The sequence below is a fragment of the Phocoena phocoena genome, chromosome 12 (assembly GCF_963924675.1).
Source record: "Phocoena phocoena chromosome 12, mPhoPho1.1, whole genome shotgun sequence".
NCBI classification, from domain to species: Eukaryota; Metazoa; Chordata; class Mammalia; order Artiodactyla; family Phocoenidae; genus Phocoena; species Phocoena phocoena.
In genome coordinates this window covers 81,066,722-81,087,005 of record NC_089230.1, presented here as the reverse complement: position 1 = coordinate 81,087,005, position 20,284 = coordinate 81,066,722, and the positions used below count along the sequence as shown (strand labels likewise).

Here is a 20,284-nt window from a genome sequence, read left to right as displayed (position 1 = left end):
TATGTTGAATAAGAGTGATGAAACTAACATCTTTCTGTGTTCTTGATTTTTGGAGAAAAGCTTTCAGTCTTTCATCATTAAGTATGACATTAGCTGTAAGGGTTTTGTAGATTCTATTTATCAATTTGAGATAGTAAACCTCTATTTCTGACTTGCTGAGAGTTTTTACCATGAATAGGAAAATTGAATATCCATATGCAGAAGAATGAAATTGGACCCTTATTTCACACCACATACAAAAGTCAACTCAAAATGGACGAAAGACTTAAACGTAAGGCCTGAAACTATAATACTATTAGAAGAAAATATAGGGAAGGAGCTTCTTTTTTTAATTTTTATTGAGTATAGTTGATTTACAACATTGTGTTAGTTTTAAGTGTACAGCAAAGTGAATCTATTAGACATATACATATATCCACTCTTTTTAAGGCTCTTTTCCCATATAGGCCATTACAGAGTACTGAGTAGAGTTCCCTGTGCTTTACAGTAGGTCCTTATTGGTTATCTTATATATAGTAGTGTGTATATGTCAATCCCAATTCTTCCAGTTTATCCCTCCGCACCCCCTTACCCCTGGGTAACCATAAGTTTATTTTCTACATCTGTAGCTCTGTTTCTGTTCTAAGATAAAGTTCATTTGTACCCTTTTTTTAGAGTCCACATATAAGTGATATCATATGATATTTGTCTTTCTCTGTCTGACATAGAGAAGAAGCTTCTTGACATTGGTCTGGGCAATGTTTTTTTTTTGTTTTTTAATTAAGGTACCGTTGATGTACAATATTATATAAATTTCAGGTGTACAACATAATGATTCACAATTTTGAAGGTTATATTCCCTTTATAGTTATTATAAAATATTGGCTCTATTCCCTGTGTTGTACTATATATCCTGGTAGCTTATTTATTTTATACTTAGTATTTTGTGCCTCTTAATCCCCTACCCCTATCTTGTCCCTCCCCGCATCCCTCTCCTCATTGGTAACCACTAGTTTGTTCTCTATATTGGTGAGTCTGTTTATTGTTATATCCACTAGTTAGTTTTATTTTTCAGATTCCACTTATAAGTGATATCATACAGAATTTGTGTTTTGGGTTTTTTTATATGACTCCAAAATCACAAATAACAAAAACAAAAATAAATACGTGGGATTGCATCTAACTTAAAATCTTCTGTACATAAAAGGAAATGATCAACAGAGTGAAGACACAACCTCTGGGATGGGAGAAGACATTTTCACACCAAACATGTGATAAGAAGTTAATATCCAAACATATACGGACCTTCCATAACTCAATAACAAAAAATAAAATAACCTGATTTAAAAATGGGCAACAGGTATTATGAAAAGGTATCCAACATCACTAATCATCAGAAATGTAAATCAAAACCATGAAGATTGGGATTGACATATACACACTACTGTGTGTAAAATAGATAACTAATAAGAACCTACTGTGTAGCACAGGCAACTCTACTCAAAACTCTGTAATGACCTATATGGGAAAAGAATCTGAAAGAGTGGATATATGTACATGTATAACTGATTCAATTTGCTGTACACCTGAAACTAACACAACATTGTAAAACAACTAAAAGTTAATTAAGAAAAAAAAGCACAATGAGGTATCACCTCATATGTGTTAGAATGGCTATTATCAGAAAGATAACAAGTGCTGGAGAGGGTGTGGAGAAAAGGGAACCCTCGTGCACTGTTGGTGGGAATGTAAATTGATGCAGCCACTACAAAGAACAGTATGGAGGTTCCTCAGGAAATTAAAAATAGAGCTACCAGCAACCCACTTCTGGTCCTATGTCCAAAGGAAGTGAGGTCAGGATCTCAAAGAGATATCTGCACCCTCATGTTCACTGCAGCATTATTCACAATAGCCAAGATGTGGAAACAACCTTAGTGTCCATCAGTGGACAAACGAATAAAGGAGATGTGAGATAGATAGATAGGTAGATGGACAGAGACGGGAGTATTAGTCAGCCTTAAAAAAGAAATCCTGCCATTTGCAATAATATGGATGAATTTGGAGGACGTTATGCTAAGTGAAATAAGTCTGACAGAGAAACACAAATACTGCATGTTCTCACTTACATGTGGAATCTAAAAAGTCAAACTCATAAAAACAGAAAGTAGAATGATTGCCAGGGACTGGAAGGCGGGCAGGAAGGAGAGATACTGGACAAAGGGCACCAGGTTTCAGTTATGCAGGATGAGTAAGTCCGGGAGACCTAACATACAGCCTGGTGACTACAGTTAGCAGTAGTGTTACCGTGTCCTGGAAATTTGCTAAGCGATTAAATTTTAAGTGTTCTCACCAAAAAAAAAAAAAAAAGTTACCTATGTGAGGTGATGGATATGTTAATTAGCTTGATTATGGTAAACACTTCACAATGTCTATGTACATCAAAACATCGCATGGTACAGCTCACATATACAGAACTTTTATTTGTCAATTATACCTCAACAAAGTGGGGAAATGAAAAAAGAGAAAAGGTGCTCTTCTCACAATTCCATTCCCCACCAGGTTTGACTGTCAGATTTGGAATCCTTTCCCCCCTCTTTCTCAATAGCACTTTGTTCCTTTTAATTGAAATAAGATGGAAATTTCAGGAAACAAAGAGACAGAATCTGGTCAGAGTGGTTTTCATGCTTTTGCTCCCAATCGAATCAGCTCAAGTCTTGGGAGGGAGCATCCCCACGTCCTATAGCTCCGGGCCTGAGGGAAATGCTGCACAGACACCTCCCTGCTGCTCACTCGGTGACCAGAGAGTTTGAGGTTATCGCTCACTAAGTCTAAAACGAGGCCCTCATAAAGAATACTAAGGAATGCTCTAGTAGGAGAGAATTCTGACCCTAGTCTTACTTCTCCAAGGCAGAAACTGTGACCCTGTAGTGAAATCCAATTACAACTTCCTCTTGCTTTATTTGGAAATGAAGGATTTTTCCCAACATAATTAAAAAAAAAAAAATTCAAGAGGCAATATTCCTGAACAAGGGACCCTGAATAAAGAATTTGTAGATGTAATTTATCTGCCTCAGGATATGACATAGGAATGATGCAGTGAGGGCCTACCTTCCTAAAGTAATAGGATGTTACTTTATTCTAATATTCTTCATTCAATATCTAAAGATTATTGGCCATACATTGGCTGGTAGCAGCTATTCCCATGAAAAAGTAAAATCATTCTACTGTAGTGCCAGTTGCTCAGGCCACATTTGGGATTTTCTTAGCTATCCCTGATAATAGGACCCCACAAGTGGAGTGCCAGACTTCCTGGCTCAAGTAGGAGGTGGCGGCCGGGATAAAATGGCCCTGCCATTAAATGTGCACTGGACACACGGCTGCTGGGCACCTGGGGCCTCAGCAGGCTCTGTATGAGGAAAGAGAAGGATTAAAACAAGCCTGGGCCTCCCCAGGGTTCACTCCCAGCTCTTCCTAACGTGGCACTTCAGCCACCTTAATGAATGAATAAACTCAACTACTTAGATATATACTCAAAACTAAAAGCAAAACCAAACAAAACCCTGATATCATGAATGAGTGTGCGGTGACCATGGCTTTAGTTATCTGCATAAAGTCATCTGCGGAGATTTAGCCCACGGGTAGTTTTAAGTCACTGTAAGTAAGCAGCCATGATATTGGAGATTTATTTCCCATGATGAGAAATATTTGTGGGTTACTTAGTGCAAAATAACAGAAGGAGAGAATGATGTATCTCTACTAGGCATTTCAAAAGTGCAATATATCATCACATGCTCTAACTGAAGAAACAGACATTTGCCTGAAACTTGCAACAAAAATGCCATTTTTCTAAATTTGATAACAGTTTTTATCTTGGGACGTGGGAGGATGGGGAGTGGCTTAGGACTACTTTGTACACCCAACACATCTGTGATGTTTAGAGACTTTAATAAAAACCATGTATCACTTTTATAATTAAGCAGTTATAACAAAAATCAAGTAATAAATATTGTTCTACATCATAAATGCTGACTCAACCGTTGTTTAAAAACAAGAGAGAGATTTTTAAAAAAACAAAACAAGAGAGGGAATTTTTTTTTTTTTTTTTTTGTGATACACGGACCTCTCACTGCTGTGGCCTCTCCCGTTGCGGAGCACAGGCTCTGGACGCGCAGGCTCAGCGGCCATGGCTCACGGGCCCAGCCACTCCGCGGTATATGGGATCTTCCTGGACTGGGGCATGAAGCCATGTCCCCTGCATCGGCAGGCGGACTCTCAACCACTGCGCCACCAGGGAAGCCCAGGAGAGGGAAATATGTTTAAAGGAAAACAAATCAAATGTGATAAACTCAGTGCCTGCCCCTATAGAGGGGCAACAAGGTGACTGTGACAGGTCTGCTCCAGAGGTGCTTTCTTCTGACAGAGTCTGGTGGTTTCTCAGTCTGTGACCCACATTTAATGAGCCTCTTTAGTTGGCCTTCTCCAGGGTTCACTCACAACTCTTCCTAGATAATCTCAAAGCCCTCCTGCTGGAGCAAGTGTTATTTTCAAGGCAGCTCTCACTAAAGGGCAGCCTAATAATTAACAAGCATCAGATCCAGAGGCTTCAGGGTCTCATTTCTGGCAAAGGATGTATGTGCCACACACAATAACACTGTCAAAACTTGCTGTCTTATAAGGAGATTTTGACATCGTAACAAAAGAACTCAGTATCCTCCTAAATACTAACTTCTCTGAGAACAACTCTTAAGGGCTCAGGGATTATGTCACTCCTTGCAGCAAAATGAGGGTCTGTTTTCTGTAAAACTGTGAAGCTGTGTTTTCAGGGTTTGCTCTTTCATTCCAGATATTTCATATGTTACCAGGTTCCAAGGTCAATTGCACTATACAGTCAGCTCTCCTTACCTGCAGGTTCCACATCCACAGATGCAACCAACCGTAGATCGAAATATTTGAAAAAAAAATTCCAGAAAGTTCCAAGAAACAAAACTCGAACTACATGCCAGCAACTATTTACAAATCATTTACATTGTATTAGGTATTATAAGTAATCTAGAAATGACTTAAAGTATATGGAAGGATGTGTGTAGGTTTTATGTAAACACTACTCCATTTTATATAAGGGGCTTGAACATCTGAGGATTTTGGTGTCCATGGGGTCCTGGAACCAATCTCGAGGGACTGTGTATTCCAGACAAGGGGATCCGTAATTCAGCCTGCATATTTAGAATTAAAACAGACTCCTAACCTTGCAAAGCTTTAGAGACTTGAAGGGGAATAGCATTCCATGATAGGAAATACAATTCCGATGTTCTCCAGGTTTAGCTTGATTTGGAGAAAAGGCGATGTTAACTTCAGACTTTAACAACCAGATATTTTAGATGAAGTGCCTGCATGTCCGGAAATATCCACAGAGCTTGCTGCTGTGGTTTGATCCGTAATACCTCTCTCTGACATGTGCCTCATTTGATGTTTTAGGAGTTTGTGATGATCGTTGTCTTTGGTTTGGAGTTCATCATTCGAATCTGGTCTGCAGGCTGCTGTTGCCGGTACAGAGGATGGCAAGGAAGACTGAGATTTGCCCGGAAGCCCTTCTGTGTTATAGGTGAATATCAAAGTCCTGGATACCTAGATTTATGCCACTGCATCCTTTTCTTCATCTGTTCCCGGTATCGCAGCATTTAGTTAATGTTAAAAGCTAATAACATTCATGGATTATTCACCATGGGCCAGCAGTCTCGTGTTTTGAAAGTGCTGACTCACTTAATCCTCTTCATAACATGATGAGGTAGGTATTTTTATTAGCCCCACTTTAAGATGAAGAAATTGGGGCACAGAGAGGTGAAGTGAGTTGCTAAAAGTCATGCAGGTGGTTAGTGGTGGAGCTGGGATTTGAGCCAGATGGTCCAGCTCTAAAATACCCACTTGTGTCAGGTTAAGTTATGATGAAATACATGGTTCTCGAGTGTCGCCCTGAGTTTGGGAGCATTGGTTTCACTACGTGTAAAGACCCTTTTTGCTCTACAGTGTAAGCAGCACCCCTTCTGTGCTCTTGCTCTGCTGGGGCGTATAAGTGTAGTTGTCCGGGTAAAGCCTGTTAATGAGCATGCCTCAAGAATAATTACAAGTATGTGTATGCACTGTAGCTGTCAGACCCGATAAAGTGTTTATCCTCTGAAATGTGAGTCCCCGGATCAATATCACATCCCTGCAGCTCCCTGGCTGCTGTCCTTTCAAAGAGATTCCATTCACCTGGGTACCAGCCTGAAATTATAAAACAGTCCAGAGTTAAGATCTGGCACCTCCAAGTAATATACTTAAAAGTGGATCATAAAATTGAAAACCTTAGTCAATTATATCTCAATTTTCAATTAATCGATTAAGTTTTTAAGTAAGTTGTCTACATCATGGCCCTTTATCCCTAAATATTTCAGTGTGGGTTTTCCAAAATAAGGACATTCTTTTACCTAACCTTCCATAAATTAGACATTAACACAATACCTTAACTAATCTGCTGGTTGTATCGCGGTTTTGCCAGTTGACCCAATAATGTCATTTGTAGCATTTTCCCTCCAGGGCGGGACCCAGGCTGGGTCACAACTGTGTCTGGTCATCACGCTTCTTTGGTCTCATTCGTCTAGAACTGTTCGTCAGCCTTTCTCCGTCTTTCCCAGCACTGACATTTTTGAAGAATTTGGCCTATTTTTAAGCAATAGAATGTTATTCCTTTGGGGAAAGGAAAAGAAAACCCTGTATACAAAAGCTTGTGGTTGTTGCTGCTGTTACTCAGCAGCTACGTTTGGTTTTCTTGCTCTTTTTTCCTTCCCACTTCTTTGGTAGCCATTCAAATCCAAATGCTGAAAGTTCTCGGTGAGGTTTACTTATTTCAACTATTTCCAATCTGAGAAAGTGGTGTTTTTATTTACAAGCTAGTTTAGACTGAGCTCTTCATCAGCAGCTGGTTTGCCGTTTTGTTTCAGGAGTTGGGAATTGTTGAGCACCTTTAGTTTCCTCCCTAACCCCTGTTCCTTAAGGAAGAAGTAGAGAAACCCCCTCCACGGGGACTGTAAGAGGAACCCTTTGGCCCATCTTTCTTCCCAGTGCGGTGTGAGTGGCGCACGTCCTGGGCACAGGGAAGCGGGAGGGCTCCCCACACGCATGCACGTTTCCGGAGCCACCATTCCTTCAATCACACGTTATGGACATGGGGCTGTGCGTGAAGCCCTGCGGTTACCACAGTGAATCTAGTGCAATTCTAAGTTACATCAACCTTGAAACATCTTGTTTGGCCTTCACTAACGCAGTCTGTTTGTCCGGCTGCCCCTCTTCTGCCAGAGAGGCGTGGAGGAAAGTGGGCGCCAACGCCCAGCCTTGCGGGTCCACCCAACCCCCAGGCGGGCCCACCCAGCTCTGCGGGTCCACCCAGCCCCTCGGGTGCATCAGTGAAGGCACTTGATTTTCCTCTGGAGGTTTTTCCTCTTTTTTAATTCCCTGCTCAGGCTACACCACAAAACACTGTAACTCGATGTGGAATTACGGCACAAGAACTTCCTGTCCTATGAGGGACCCAAACAAAACCATTCACAAGGCAGATGGTTTGGCCAGGGCTCACTCAGCTTCTACAGGATAAGGTTGGTTCACGGATGACTGCAGGAACGTTCCATTCCAGGCTTTAAAACCAATTTAAAATTGGTTTTATTCCAATTCCAGAGGCAATGCCAATGTATTTCTGGCTTCTAAGCTAAAAAGCAGATTCTTTCCCAGACGCCTGCTGCCCTTTGATAGCTGTTCTCAGCTATGGATACATCAGCATAACTTAGTCCTTTAATCTTTCTCTTCCTGTCTCGGATCCGTTCAGGTCTTGGTGTAACGCATGGTTCTGAAGACTACGTTGTCGTCGTCGTCGTCTGTAACTTAGCCACCTTTGAGCCTGTCAACTGTGACCTTACAGATTTAGTGTGACATGGTTTAGGTGTGGCTGGAGTTTAGTTACCCCTTCAGGCCTTCTCTTCGTTTGGATATTTGACCTCTAGTGAATCTATTGCTTTGGAAGAAAATTTCACGGATAAATATATCATGAATCCCCATTAGAACAAAAACAAGATTTGTACTTACATTTAGGATAACTATGCACTTTTCAGTCTTTTTTTTGAGGTACGTGTAATGGTTTGATTCATGGTCCAGATGAAGCAATGAAATAGTGAAACGTGTTCACACCTGGGTCTTGAGGATGAGGTCAGTAAGATGTAACCTACACAGAGGAACCGAGGTCACCTGCCTGACGGCGGCAGGCTGTAGCACGTGGCTGCTGGGGCCCTCTCTAGGCCTGCTTAATAGGCCCATAAAAAAATGATTGGTGTCAGGGGTTAAATGATAAAGCAAAATGTAAAGTGAACCCTGGATTTCCCTTGTTTTGCCTAATTTACCATGGCAAAGTGGACAAAGAAGTAGCATTTCCCTCATCTGTCCGTGACAACTGTTGTGAGTTTGGAAATGTAGCTAACCTCTCTCAAGACTCTATGTATCTGTAAGATTTGGTTACTCTGAACATGCCAGATACACACCGAACACTTTTAGAAGGCTTGAGCATTCAGGAAAGGATCCAGAGAAGACTGGTAGCCTGGCTGTGCCTGCAGCACAGGGAGTGCTTTCTGGAAGCACCCCTGTGTTGCTCTCTCCAGCTGAAAGAGACCAAAGCTTCTACAGCCGTCACCTAGCGAGCCCTGCAGACCAACTGTTAGTATTTGGACACAAGGTGATAGAGGCCCACGAGCTGATTCCCAAAGACTGCAGAACTTCCCCTCCTGACCTGCCCACCCCTCCACCCCTGCACTGGAGCCAGAACCAGGGCATTTCCAAATATTGTTGATTTGAGAAATCATAAAACCATTATATTCTTAGGTTTGAAAAACATATTTTAAACAACTGTAACCTAAGGGAAGAAAAAAAAATCTATTCAATTGTTTTTTAATTAGATGCTCTCTTTCATTACCATGTTGATTTATCTCTGCTTGATTTGAGGAGTTTGCTTTGAACATTGGTAAAAGCTTATCTTGAATTACAAAATTCTCCCTTATACCTATGCATTCAATTTACACCTCTCCCCTAAGACGCTGTTGAAATAACATTTCTGCATACATCTGGGGGCCATACTCGCTGCCCTACGACTGGGAGAGTCAAGTATATTTGGAGATATCTAACGAGCTGCCCTCATTTACCTGGACTGGCTGCTTTTTGATTTCTCTACATTCAGACACAACTCATTCACTCGTGACCTCAGTATTGAGAACGTGTGAAATAACCTCGAAGACTGAGTTCGCAGTCACTCCTTTTCTAACTTCCATAAATGACCTACCTGAAAGTTGCAAACCGTACCAAAGGCTGGTGCCTAGATCACGAGGATGAGCCTGATGGGTCAGGAGGCCAACCAATTTCCTGTAGCTGCGGCTTCTCTGGATGCCCCAGTGACTCTGTCTAGAGACATATGTAACAGGGCCGTACTTCTCAGTCTTGCAGTGCATTTCAGGGAAGCAGAAAACACCAGCCTGTGGTTAATCGTGGATCTGTATTTGATGCTAAATATAAATCGGTTTTTAATTGCTATTTTAGCAGTTCTCCTTCATTGTAATATTTCCCCAAGAGGACGAAAGAGGCAAACCTCAGCACGGATATTTCGCCCTGAATGGAGCATATATGCCTTTGACATGAGATAACAGTCACTCCTGAAAACGCCAACAAGTGTATTTTTTTAATGAGAAGAAAATAACCAGTGTCTTCTTTGGCTAAAACAAAATTGCAGCCTTTATTAAAATCAACCACACAGCCAAGGCCACTCTCATATATCTGTGAGTTCATCCTGTTAAAAGGCGGCTTCAGCTGCTAATGTGTTGGAAAGCTGTATCAGAGACTCTCAGCTGCCACTGGCTCTGAACTGAGACACCATTTTTCTACCTCTCCAGGTTCTCCCTCTTTGGTTCCAAGAGACATACTCTTAAACTGTGTCATTTTCTACACCTTCTAATCTCCTCTGCCCTTTAGTAGAAGTTGTGTTCTCTTGGGTTATCTCCTGTCAGTCGTATACTCTTCTGCTGTTTCTCTTTCCATCTAAGTGTTCAAACTCCGGTGCGTGTGGTCGCCTCCATGTGATTAACTGGACCATCTGAGGACCATTGAACCCTGTTGGGTTGATTGACCACAGAACATTAGAGCCATTTCAATCCTTCTAATTAATAAGAGCTCATATTTACTGAGACTTGCTACATGACGGGTACTGCTCTTGAACTCTATAAATATTGTCTTATTTAATCCTACATGAGTTTTATAATATCTTTCTTAAGGATGAGGAAGTAATCTAAGGCTTAAGAAACTTGTCCAAAGTTAGAAAGATGGTGAATGAAAGAACCAGGATTTCAGTCTAGGAAAATATACCTACCTGATGAGCTGTTGTCACTCACAACACTTCTGACACTTAATGTGTGGCGGTTTTTCCTCACACCAGCCAATTCGCCAACTTTCCGGACACCAACTTGGTGTTCAACAACTCAATACAATCCTGACACTAACAACTGGTATTAGCACAGACCCCACAGGTTCAGGGCTTAATCCCACAGGACTTTCCCTCCTCGACATCAGATGCCAGCCACAGTGAGGTGCCCAGGCTAACACACTTCTGCCTGGCCGACTACAGTTTGGGGGCTCCAGTAACTCCCCACCTCACTAGAATGACACAGCACTCAAGAAAGTGCTGTACCTTATATTATATTATATTATATTATATTAATATTATAGCTGTAATCCAAGAACAGCAGCCAAATGGAAGAGGCACACAGGGCAGGTATTTGGGGCCAAGGACTGGGTAACATGCAGTTTCCGTGCCCTCACCAGGCGCCCTGCCTCCCAGCACCCATATGTTTACCAACCCGGACACTCTCCAGTACCCATGGTTTAGAGATTTTCATGGAGCTTTTACTCCAAAGACACAAGTGATTAAATCATTGGCTACTGGTAATGGAACTCCATCTCCAGGCTCCTTTCCCTCCCCAGAGGTCCAGGGTGGGGCTGGCCCTCTCATCACGCCTTTGTCTTTCTGGTCACCAGCCCCCATCTTGAAGCTCTCTAGGGACCCCCAGCCACCTCGTTATTGTACAAAAGGCACTTGTCATGCCAGAGATTCCAAGGTTCAGGAGTGTGTGCAAGGAACCCAGAACAGTGAGCAAGTATCTACTTCCCAGAGTACCACACTACCCAACTGTGAGAAGATTGCGCTTACTGTTCATTAGTACTTTTCAATTAAATTTAGTTAACCTTGTCCATTGTCATCAACTTACATTTGTCATATTCATTATTTGTATATAAATATTATCATTTCTAATCTGAAATCTTCAAATGAGAAGCCAGACTTCACAAAATGACATTAATTGCAGTATCAGCCTTAAATATTAGCCTTATTATTTCAACTAGATCAGGTTACCTGTGCTGCTCTCCAACCTAAAGAAGAAATTAAGCCCTAAAGTAGACTTACTTGCCTCATATAGGACTGCATACCCTTTTGAACAATGTTATCATGAGGTCCTTGGGTATTTCCTAATTGGAGGCATCTCCGGATAAGTGATATCACTCCCAGAAATGCCTTCGCATGTTTGTTCATGTTACTACACCCTTGGAGACCTGTTTAGGTCACTGTTGACCTGGTGCACAAATTTGAACTTACAATATAGTTTGATCAGCTGGTAAGACTTGACCATATAGAGAATACAGTTAGAGGAAATGGATAGCTAAAGATTATTTCCCACTCCTTCTATAAACTTCAATGGTGTACTACGATATATTGTACTAATATTCTGAACTTTCAAATGTTATGTGAGAAAATTCATTCACAGACAGAGCACTTATTAAGGGACGGTAATGAGAAGGGGAAAAAAAAGTATTCAAGAGACATCATAAAAGAAATATGGTCAAGGCCTGGTGTCTAATAGGATGAAGGGCTGAGCAAAACGAGCTAGGAAAAGAGAAGAGGGTTCTAGGGGTCAAGCCTTGGTCCTAGGAGAACGTCATTTCTGTTACGGAAGTCAGGAAGGAGAGCTGAAAGGAGGGGCCCTGCATTCTGAGCTCAGTCACCCAGCAAACATCTACATAGTGTCCACCATGTCCAAGCACAGTTCTACATGCCAGGGATGCTGTGTGGCTCTGAATGGGCAGTGTCCTCCTTCCTGTCAAGCTAATATTCCAGTGGACAGAGAAAAATAATACGCAAACATATTTTTTAGAAACAAGATAATGTCAACTAGAGATAGCATTATGAAGGATATAAACAGAGAGATTGGGGGCTTCTTTAGATCAGGTGGCCCAAGGGGGTCTTTCTAAGGAGTGGGACACTCAAGTCAATTTGAGTATTAGAGAAGCCACAGTGAGAAGATGTGGGCACAGATCTCTCCAGGCCAGGGAGCAGGCATTGCAAAGGTTCTTGAGACCAAATGAGCTTGGTTGGTACCAGGAAGAGACACATGGCCGTTGCGGCTGGAGCTCAGTGAGAAGTGGGAGGTGATGGACGGACAGCCACCCCTGGGGGCTGTGGGGGCCGCGTGAGGGCATATAGTTGCCTGAGACAAGGCAGCATCTAGGATGGGCCACCAGGCAAAGGTCCAATAGATTGCTGGTGGGCCTAATGCTAAATATTTGGGTTAAAAAACTTTTTGATCAGGCAACAAAAAGTATGGCTACATAAGGCTCTGGGTCTCTTGGTCATCTGTCTATACCTGTCTGAACTTCATATCGGAATATACAAATCATTACCCATCCAGAAAAATATAAACCTGTCCCTCAGACTTTTCCACTCATCTATATATCTACCCTTAGAAACATGAAATGTCCAAACTGAAAACTGAAAAGAAACATGTTATTTCCCGTGAGCAGCAGGAATTAGGAGAAGGTGATGAGAGCTCTCCCATTCCCCTTGGAAACGATCACCAGGAAGCAATTCCCAAGGGCCTCTTAGCAAAGGACTCTGTGGCATATACTTAGTTATGGCTGTGACACAGATTTGTTTCATTAAAGGTTATCTACTTCCTTTGAGAAATTGTCCCTTTCTGCCTTGAGATGTTCTCTGAAGACTCGCGATCAGTAGGAAGCATTAAGCTGTCTCTCGGGGGTCATTCTTCTGAGTGGTGCTTGGAATTTGCCAGTAGGAGCCCCCAGAGCCTCAGTGGAAGTCAAGCAGTTCAGCACCTGTACGTGCTGTGGAGATATTCCCAGCACCTCTTTGCAGGGTTTGTGTCTTATTTTTAATAAATACCACAGAGCGCTCCATGCACAACTGTGTGCAGCATTTGAGAGCTGGATAATGTGCTGTGCAGTGGGAGTCTTTTAAAATTAGATCTTAAAGCTTCTTTGATTCCTGCTAAGAATCTCAACAACAGTATAAATGCATCTTTAATTCATCAAAGAATACCTTTCTGTAACGGAATTTGGAGCTCAGTTAGAACATAGAGCTCATAAAGCAGCACCGTGTCCCTCTGAGACATTGCTTCTCTCATTCTGTAGACAGAAAAATTGAGGCCTGGCACAGGGCGGGTGCTCCGTGCTCCGCCCCCAAGTCAGCAGTGGAGCTAGAGCAGAAAGCCAGCTTCCTGTGGCTCACAGCTCTAAAGCACTACCTCTTGAGAGTCAAATTGAATTACCGTATAGTCCATTTAATCTCCACATGCAAGAATAATGAGGGAGCAGGAAAAAGGAATTTATTAACAGGTCGGTGGGAGACCATGTGACATAGATTAGCAACTTTCTAGTCAGCGTGTTCTAGGTGGTGTCCGTTGCCGTGAGAGATTATCCTGATTCCACGGGCCGCAACTGGCAAAAAGACTGCTTGATTTTTCTCACTTTGAAATATAAGTAAATGTTCCACTGGAAAATGCTGCAGAATCACCGTTTTTCAGAAATAAAAACTCCCTGATTTTTAAAAAACAACAATAGTAATAATAAGAGAAAAAAGAGTGCGTAGTTCCCCTCTGCACTCCTTCTGGGTAAAAAAGAAAGAACCACATTGAACTAAATGCTCAACTCACAGCCTTCCTTCAAACAAGAGATGAGTGAGCCTTTGCTTCATTTTTGAATTTTGGTTACTTTTCTGCTAATCCACAGTGGCTGTGAACTTGCTGGACCATCTGTGGCTTCTTTACTGCAAACGTATTAGAAAATGGACAACAGTTTAGGGCTATATTTAGATAAGAAATCTTCCTTTGATGCTGAATATAACAGGAGGTTAGGATTTGGGCACTTGGTGTTACACGAACAGGAATAAAATTTCATGATTTAAAGTATAAATCGTCTTTACAAACTATCCCATGTAACCCCCATAGCAATCTTACTGAAACTGAAAAAGATGAGGATTCCCGTTTTATATTTTGAAACCTGAGACTTGGATTAAGGGCCTTTATCAAGGGTCACACTGCATAAGCAAAAAGAGTCAACAAAAAAAGAGAGATGTGTTCACGTCAAGTCCCAACATCCTTCTATGACACCATGTCATCTCCCTGCTTCACTCATGTATGGCACCGCAGGAGCAAATCAGTAAACCATGTGACAGTCTGAGTCCCATCCCAAGATCTTCCCACCCCACAAGAGACACTGGCTAATGTGAAGTCTGAGAGAAAATAGATGTTTGTTCCTTTTCCCAATAGTCATCTTCCTAAGATCTGGCCCTTCATTACAACTTTTAATTTTGAAGTAATTTTAGACTTACTTAAAAGTTGCAAAAAAGAATAGAGAGGCACATTCACAGAAAGATAGACAAGATGAAAAGGCAGAGGGCTATGTACCAGATGAAGGAACAAGATAAAACCCCAGAAAAACAACTAAATGAAGTGGAGATAGGAAACCTTCCAGAAAAAGAATTCAGAATAATGATAGTGAAGATGATCCAGGACCTCAGAAAATGAATGGAGGTAAAGATTGAGAAGATGCAAGAAATGTTTAACAAAGACGTAGAAGAATTAAAGAACAAACAAACAGAGATGAACAATACAATAACTGAAATGAAAACCACACTAGAAGGTATCAATAGCAGAATAACTGATGCAGAAGAACGGATAAGTGACCTGGAAGACACAATGGTGGAATTCACTGCTGCAGAACAGAATAAAGAAAAAAGAATGAAAAGAAATGAAGACAGCAGAAGAGACCTCTGGGACAACATTAAACACAACAACATCTGTATCATAGGGGTCCCAGAGAAAAGAGAGAGAGAAAGGACCAGAGAAAATATTTGAAGAGATGATAGGCGAAAACTTCCCTAACATGGGAAAGGAAATAGTCACCCAAGTCCAGGAAGCACAGCGAGTCCCATAAACCCAGAGAAACATGCCGAGACACATAGTAATCAAATTGGCAAAAATTAAAGACAAAGAAAAATTATTGAAAGCAGCAAGGGAAAAAGGACAAATAACATACTAGGGAACGCCCATAAGGTTAACAGCTGATTTTTCAGCAGAAACCTTACAAGCCAGAAAGGGGTGGCATGATATACTTAAAGTGATGAAAGGGAAGAACCTACAACCAAGATTACTCTAACCGGCAAGGATCTCATTCAGATTCCATGGAGAAATCAAAAGCTTTACAGACAAGCAAAAGCTAAGAGAACTCAGCACCACCAAACCACCTCTACAACAAATGCTAAAGCAACTTCTCTAAGTGGGAAACACAAGAGAAGAAAAGGACCTACAAAAACAATTCAGAAAATGGTCATAGGAACATACATATTGATAATTACCTTAAACGTGAATGGTTTAAATGCTCCAACCAAAAGAAACAGGCTTGCTGAATGGATACAAAAACAAGGCACATATACATGCTGTCTACAAGAGACCCACCTCAGACCTAGGGACACACACAGACTGAAAGTGAGGGGATGGAAAAAGATATTCCATGCAAATGGGAATCAGAAGAAAGCTGGAGTAGCAATACTCATATCAGATAAAATAGACTTTAAAATAAAGAATGTTACAAGAGACAAGGAAGGACACTACATAATGACCAAGGGATCAATCCAAGAAGAAGATATGACAATTATAAATATATATGCACCCAACATAGGACCATCTCTGTACATAAGGCAACTGCTAACAGCTATAAAAGAGGAAATCGACAGTAACACAATAATAGTGTGGGGACTTTAACACCTCACTTACACCAATGGACAGATCATCCAAAAAGAAAATTAATAAGGAAACACAAGCTTTAAATGACACAATAGACCAGAAAGATTTAATTGATATTTATAGGACATTCCATCCCAAAACAGCAGATACACTTTCTTCTCAAGTGTACACGGAACATCCTCCAGGATAGATCACATCTTGGGTCACAAATCAAGCCTCAGTAAATTTAAGAAAATTGAAATCATATCAAGCATCTTCTCTGACCACAACGCTATGAGATTAGAAATTAATTACAGGGAAAAAAAAACGTAAAAAACACAACACATGGAGGCTAAACAATACATTACTAAATAACCAAGAGATCACTGAAGCAATCAAAGAGGAAATCAAAAAATACCTAGAGACTGGGCTTCCCTGGTGGGCGCAGTGGTTGAGAGTCCCGCCTGCTGATGCAGGGGACATGGGTTTGTGCCCGGTCCGGGAGGATCCCACATGCCGCGGAGCGGCTGGGCCCATGAGCCATGGCCGCTGAGCCTGTGCGTCCGGAGCCTGTGTTCCCGCACTGGGAGAGGCCACAACAGTGGGAGGCCCGATTACGGCAACAACAACAACAAAAAATACCTAGAGACAAACGACAATGAAAACAGGACGATCCAAAACCTATGAGATGCAGCAAAAGCAGTTCTAAGAGGGAAGTTTATAGCTATACAAGCCTACCTAAAGAAACAAGAAAAATCTCAAATAAGCAATCTAACCTTACACTTAAAGGAACTAGAGAAAGAAGAACTAACGAAACCCAAAGTTAGCAGAAGGAAAGAAATCATAAAGATCAGAGCAGAAATAAATGAAATAGAAACAAAGAAAACAATACCAAAGATCAATAAAACTAAAAGCTGGTTCTTTGAGAGGATAAGTAAAAGTGATAAACCATTAGCCAGACTCATCAAGAAAAGAGGGAGAGGACTCAAATCAATAAAATTAGAAATGAAAAAGGAGAAAGTTACAACGGACACCACAGAAATACAAAGCTTCCTAAGAGACTACTACAAGCAACTCTATGCCAATAAAATGGACAACCTGGAAGAAATGGACAAATTCTTAGAAAGATATAACTTTCCAAGACTGAACTAGGAAGAAATAGAAAATATGAACAGACCAATCAACAAATAATGAAATTGACACTGTGATTAAAATTCTTCCAAACAAAAGCAGAAACTAACACACCATTGTAAAGCAATTATACCCCAATAAAGATGTTTAAAAAAAAAAAAAATTCTTCCAACAAACAAAAGTCCAGAACCAGACAGCTTCACAGGTGAATTTTTTCAAACATTTAGAGAAGAGCTAACACCCATCCTTCTCAAACTCTTCCAAAAATTGCAGAGGAAGGAACACTCCCAAACTCATTCTATGAGGCCATGATCACCCTGATATCAAAACCAAGGATACTACAAAGAAAGAAAATTACAGACCAATATCACTGATAAATATAGATGCAAAAATCCTCAGCAAAATACTAGCAAACCAAATCCAACAACACATCAAAAGGATCATACACCATGATCAAGTGAGATTTATCCCAGGGATGCAACGATCCTTCAATTTACACAAATCAATCAGTGTGATACACCATATTAAAAAAAATGAAGGAGAATAACCATATGGTCACCTCAATAGATGCAGAAAAAGCATTTGACAAAATTCAACACCCATTTATGATAAAAACTATCCAGAAAGTGGGAATAGAGGGAACCTACCTCAAAATAATAAAGGCCATATACAACAAACCCACAGCAAACATCATTCTCAATGGTGAAAAACTGAAAGCATTTCCTCTAAGATCGAGAACAAGACAAGGTTGCCCACTCTCACCACTACTATTCAACATAGTTTTGGAAGTCCTAGCCACAGCAATCAGAGAAGAAAAAGAAATAAAAGGAATACAAATTGGAAAAGAAGTAAAACTGTCACTGTTTGCAGATGACATGATACTATACATAGAGAATCACTAAAGATGCCAGTAGAAGCAACTAGAGCTAATCAATGAATTTGGTAACGTTGCAGGATACAAAATGAATGCACAGAAATCTCTTGTATTCCTATACACTAATGAAAAATCTGAAAGAGAAATTAAGGAAACACTCCCATTTACCATTGCAACAAAAAGAATAAAATACCTAGGAATAAACCTACCTAGGGAGACAAAAGACCTGTATGCAGAAAAGTATAAGACACTGATGAAAGTAAGTAAAGATGATACCAACAGATGGAGAGATACCATGTTCTTGGATTGGAAGAATCAACATTGTGAAAATGACTATACTACCCAAAGCAATCTACAGATTCAATAGAATCCCTATCAAATTACCAATGGAATTTTTTACAGAACTAGAACAAAAAATCTTTAAATTTGTATGGAAACACAAAAGACCGCAAATAGCCAAAACAGTCATGAGGGAAAAAAACGGAGCTGGAGGAATCAGACTCCTTGACTTCAGACTTACTACAAAACTACAGTAATCAAGACAATATGGTACTGGCACAAAACAGAAACATAGATCAATGGAAAAACATAGAAAGCCCAGAGATAAACCCACACACCTATGGTCAACTAATCTATGACAAAGGAGGCAAGGATATACAATGGAGAAAAGTCAGTCTCTTCAATAAGTGGTGCTGGGAAAACTGACAGCTACATGTAAAAGAATGCAGTTTAACACTCCCTAACACCATACACAAAAATAAACTCAAAATGGATTAGAGACCTAAATGTAACCACCGGACACTATAAAACTCTTAGAGAAAACATAGGAAGAACACTCTTGACATAAATCACAGCAAGATCTTTTTTGATCCACCTCCTAGAGTAATGGAAATAAAAACAAAAATAAACAAATGGGACCTAATGAAACCTCAAAGCTTTTGCACAGCAAAGGAAACCATAAAGAAGATGAAAAGACTACCCTCTGAATGGGAGAAAATATTCGCAAACCAATCAACAGACAAAGGATTAATCTCCAAAATATATAGACAGCTCATGCAGCTCAATATTAATAAAACAAACAACCCAATCCAAAAATGGGCAGAAGACCTAAATAGACATTTCTCCAAAGAAGACATACAGATGGCCGAGAAGCACATGAAAAGCTGCTCAACATCACTAATCATTAGAGAAATGCGAATCAAAACTACAATGAGGTGTCATCTCACACCAGTTAGAATGGCCATCATCAGAAAATCTACAAGCAACAAATGCTGGAGAGGGTGTGGAGAAAAGGGAACCCTCTTGCACAGTTGGTGGGAATGTAAATTGATACAGCCACTATGGAGAACAGTATGGAGGTTCCTTAAAAATCTAAAAATAGAATTAGCATATGATCCAGCAATTCCACTACTGGGCATATACCCAGAGAAAACCATAATTCAAAAAGACACACACACACCCCAATGTTCATTGCAGCACTATTTACAATAGCCAGGTCATGGAAGCAACCTAAATGCCCATCAGCAGACGAATGGATAAAGAAGATGTGGGACATATATACAATGGAATATTACTCAGCCATAAAAAGGAACGAAATTGGGTTGTTTGTTGAGACATGGATGGATCTAGAGACTGTCATACAGAGTGAAGTAAGTCAGAAAGAGAAAAACTAATCTTGTATATTAACGCATGTATGTGGAACCTAGAAAAATGGTACAGATGAACCCGTTTGCAGGGCAGAAGTTGAGACACAGATGTAGAGAACAAACGTATGGACACCAAGGGGGGGAAAGCCGCAGGGTGGTGGCGGTGGTGGTGGTGGTGTGAATTGTGTGATTGGGACTGACATGTATACACTGATGTGCATAAAATGGATGACTAATAAGAACCTTCTGTATAAAAAAATAAATTAAATTAAAAAAAAAGAATAGAGAGGGTTGCCTTGTACCCAAGTATCCTTCACCCAATGATAACATCTCTCGTGAGTTTAGTGCAGTTATCAAAACCAGGAAGTTGATTGCCTGTGTTACTAAATTGCAAACCTTATTCAGATTTCACCAGTTTTTTCTTACACTCAATGAAATTTTATCACACGTACAGGCTAATTTTACCATCACCACCATCAAGATACAGAACCTTCACATCCCCCTAAAGAAACTTGGGGTGCTATCCC

General features: G+C 40.6%; 1 protein-coding gene across 1 annotated transcript in view; it reads left to right on the top strand.

Annotated features, from left to right (window-relative positions):
* Positions 1 to 20,284, top strand: part of KCNQ5 (potassium voltage-gated channel subfamily Q member 5) — a 575,985-nt gene that overhangs the window by 419,620 nt on the left and 136,081 nt on the right. Inside the window, exon 3 of the mRNA XM_065888664.1 lies at positions 5,455 to 5,581. Within this exon, the coding sequence (XP_065744736.1) occupies positions 5,455 to 5,581 (127 nt within the window). The remainder of the gene's footprint in view (positions 1 to 5,454; positions 5,582 to 20,284) is intronic.